This window comes from Eimeria acervulina, genomic scaffold (assembly GCF_000499425.1).
Source record: "Eimeria acervulina Houghton genomic scaffold, Eah_scaff2157, whole genome shotgun sequence".
NCBI lineage: Eukaryota > Apicomplexa > Conoidasida > Eucoccidiorida > Eimeriidae > Eimeria > Eimeria acervulina.
The window spans coordinates 1-2,703 of record NW_013548610.1 but is presented as its reverse complement, the minus strand read 5'-3'; the positions used below and the strand labels follow the sequence as shown (position 1 = coordinate 2,703).

Sequence of the window (2,703 nt, the reverse complement as noted above, 5' to 3'; positions counted from 1 at the left end):
ATACTTCAGGTGTATAAACAAATAAAATTATTAATGAGGCCTCATTGGGTGCTGTCTTTACAAACAAAAAATATATTTTTGTGTGTTTCTTTATATATATATATATATGTATATATGTATATATATATTTATATATGTATATATGTATATGTATATATATATATATATATTTATATATGTATATGTATATATATATATATATATATTATTTTTTTGTAATAATAAAATTATTTATTTTATTACTTACGCTTGGGGGTGATAATATATTATTTTGTTTATTTATTTATATTTGTTTGTTTATTATTTTTAGGGTTTTGATGTTATTTCTGTTAGCCGCGCCTACAGAAGTTGTGCTGCGGTTGCGCGGGTTGGATCCCTAGTCCTAGGCCAGGTGCTTAAACCCTAAACCCTAAACCCTAAACCCTAAACCCTAAACCCTGATTGGCAGTCTCTGGAAGCCGTTCAGTACCATTCACGAAACCGTACACACTTGCAAGCGGTGTTTTGAGCTTTGCGGGTCTAGTGTTTAAGGTTTAGGGTTTAGGGTTTAGGGTTTAGGGTTTAGGGTTTGGATGTGCAGGTTACAGCCCTAAATCGCATGCTGGCTGAAGTCGCTGTCCTCGCTGTCGATGGCCACGTCCTTCCTGAGCCTTTTAAGGGGGCTATTAGGTAAGGGTTTAGGGTTTAGGGTGTCTAGGGTTTAGGGTCTAGGGTGTCTAGGGTTTAGGGTTTTGGTTTTGCTGACAGCTTCATCTGTGGCTATTGAGGACTCAAAGTTAAGGGCGTCTTAGCACCTACGGTTAAGGGTTTAGGGTTTAGGGTTTAGGGTTTAGGGTTTAGGGTTTAGGGTTTGTCGCAGAGCACAAGATGTGCACGAGTCGTTCTGTGAAGACTTCGATATCTCCGATTGCTTTCAGCCATTAGACGTTGTGAGGGCAGAAGTTGTACGCCTAAACCCAAAACCCTAAACCCTAAACCCTAATATGCCTCCTAAGCCCTAAACGCTAGGCCTTCTAAACCCTAAATAAAAACCCCTAGGCCCTATAAACGCTAACGGATAGAAAAACCCTAAACCCTAAACCCTAAACCCTGAAAACCCCTACCCCCTACTCCTCTTCTCGACGGAGCCGATGCCTCACCCTTCCACCCCCAAACCCTATTATGAAGAACCGAAGGGTTTAGGGTTTAGGGTTTAGGGTTTGCGTTCAGCTGTCTGTTGACGGTCGGGTGTATCTGCTGGGTACAGCCAGAGAAGACTTCGGGGTTTTGTGCGCCGATAGCAAAGGCGGGGGCTGCCTGCAGCCTGTCTCTGCTTCATTCATGCGATGCAGCCTTACAGGGCTTCTAGAAAGAAGGTCTTCTAAACCCTAAACCCTTCTAAACCCTTCTAAACCCTTCTAAACCCTAAACCACAAAAATCCGCGCTGATTCGCTATTACCCTAAACCCTTACGGATTCTAAACCCTAAACCCTAAACCCTTATTACACCTATACCTTAGACCCTTACTGCTTCTGGACCCTAAAGCCTAAACCCTTACAGCCTCTAAACCCTAAACCCTTACTGCTTATGATGTACGCATTCAGCGCTCGAAGCAGTGGGCGTCGCTCACTAGGCCTCAGGGTCTCGGGCTAGGGTTTAGGGTTTAGGGTTTAGGGTTTAGCCTCATTTGTTTGTGTTCGCAGGAAAGTGGCCAGGCCCCCTGGGGTCTAGGGTTTAGGGTTTAGGGTCTAGGGTCTAGGGTTTAGGGTTTAGGGTTTAGGGTCTAGGGTCTAGGGTTTAGGGTTTAGGGTTTAGGGTTTGACGCATTTTGGATATGGGCTTATAAGCTTCAGTGGATGAGGGTTTGGGGTTTTTAGGTGTCTGCACACCTAGTGGAAGCAAAACCCTAAACCCTAAACCCTAAACCCTAAACCCTCGTATATGTAGCTGTGTGGTTGCGGAGTGAAGCAGCAGCTACATTTGTTTGGGGCTGCACCTTTTTATCTGCTGCTACGCATGCAAAAGGAGACGCCTTTTCTCCTTACTGCAGTCATAAACGGGGGCGTTGCTGCTGCTGCTGCTGCTGCTGCTGCAGTAAACAGCAACTGTGCTGCTGCAGCAGCAGCAAGAAGTTTGTGCTTGCTGCTGCTGCAGCAAGCAGCACCACAGTTGCTGCTGCTGAAGCAGAGCAGCAGCTTTGCTGCTGCAGCAGGAGACTGAGAGGCGTTAAATATTGCTGTGGTTGCAGCAGAGACACAGAGCAGTAGCAGCAAACTGAAGAGAAAGGAGGAGAAGACAAACAGAGACAGTTGCTGTATAAAGAGACAGACAGAGACAGTTGCTGTATAAAGAGACAGACAGAGACAGTTGCTGTACAAAGAGACAGACAGAGACAGAGACGGAGACAGAGACAGAGACAGAGACGGAGACAGAGACAGATATTATTTAAAAACACAAAAGAAGTTAGAGACAGATTCTATTTAAAGAAAAAGAGACAGAGGGAGGAGACAGACAGAAAAAGGAGACAAACGGAGACTGTCTCTTTTTTGGTGCTGTTTTATTTTATTATTAAAATATTATTTTAATACTATGTTAACTTTTTATATATTATATTGTATTGTATTGTGTTACATTATATTGTGTTATATATTATATATTATGTATTATATTATATTATATTATATTATATTATATTATATTATATTATATTATATTATATTATA

The 2,703-nt window shown here is 42.2% G+C and overlaps 1 protein-coding gene across 1 annotated transcript; it reads left to right on the top strand.

Moving 5' to 3' along the window:
* Nucleotides 1-580: 580 nt before the first annotated feature.
* Nucleotides 581-1,711, top strand: EAH_00065320 (3'-5' exoribonuclease csl4, putative; the record flags this gene model as incomplete). The annotated part of the gene is made up of 4 exons (XM_013392864.1): nt 581-669; nt 860-944; nt 1,210-1,355; nt 1,684-1,711. Coding segments are annotated over 4 exons (348 nt in total), but the record flags the coding sequence as incomplete, so codon positions are not given.
* Between the last annotated feature and the right edge of the window lie 992 nt (nt 1,712-2,703).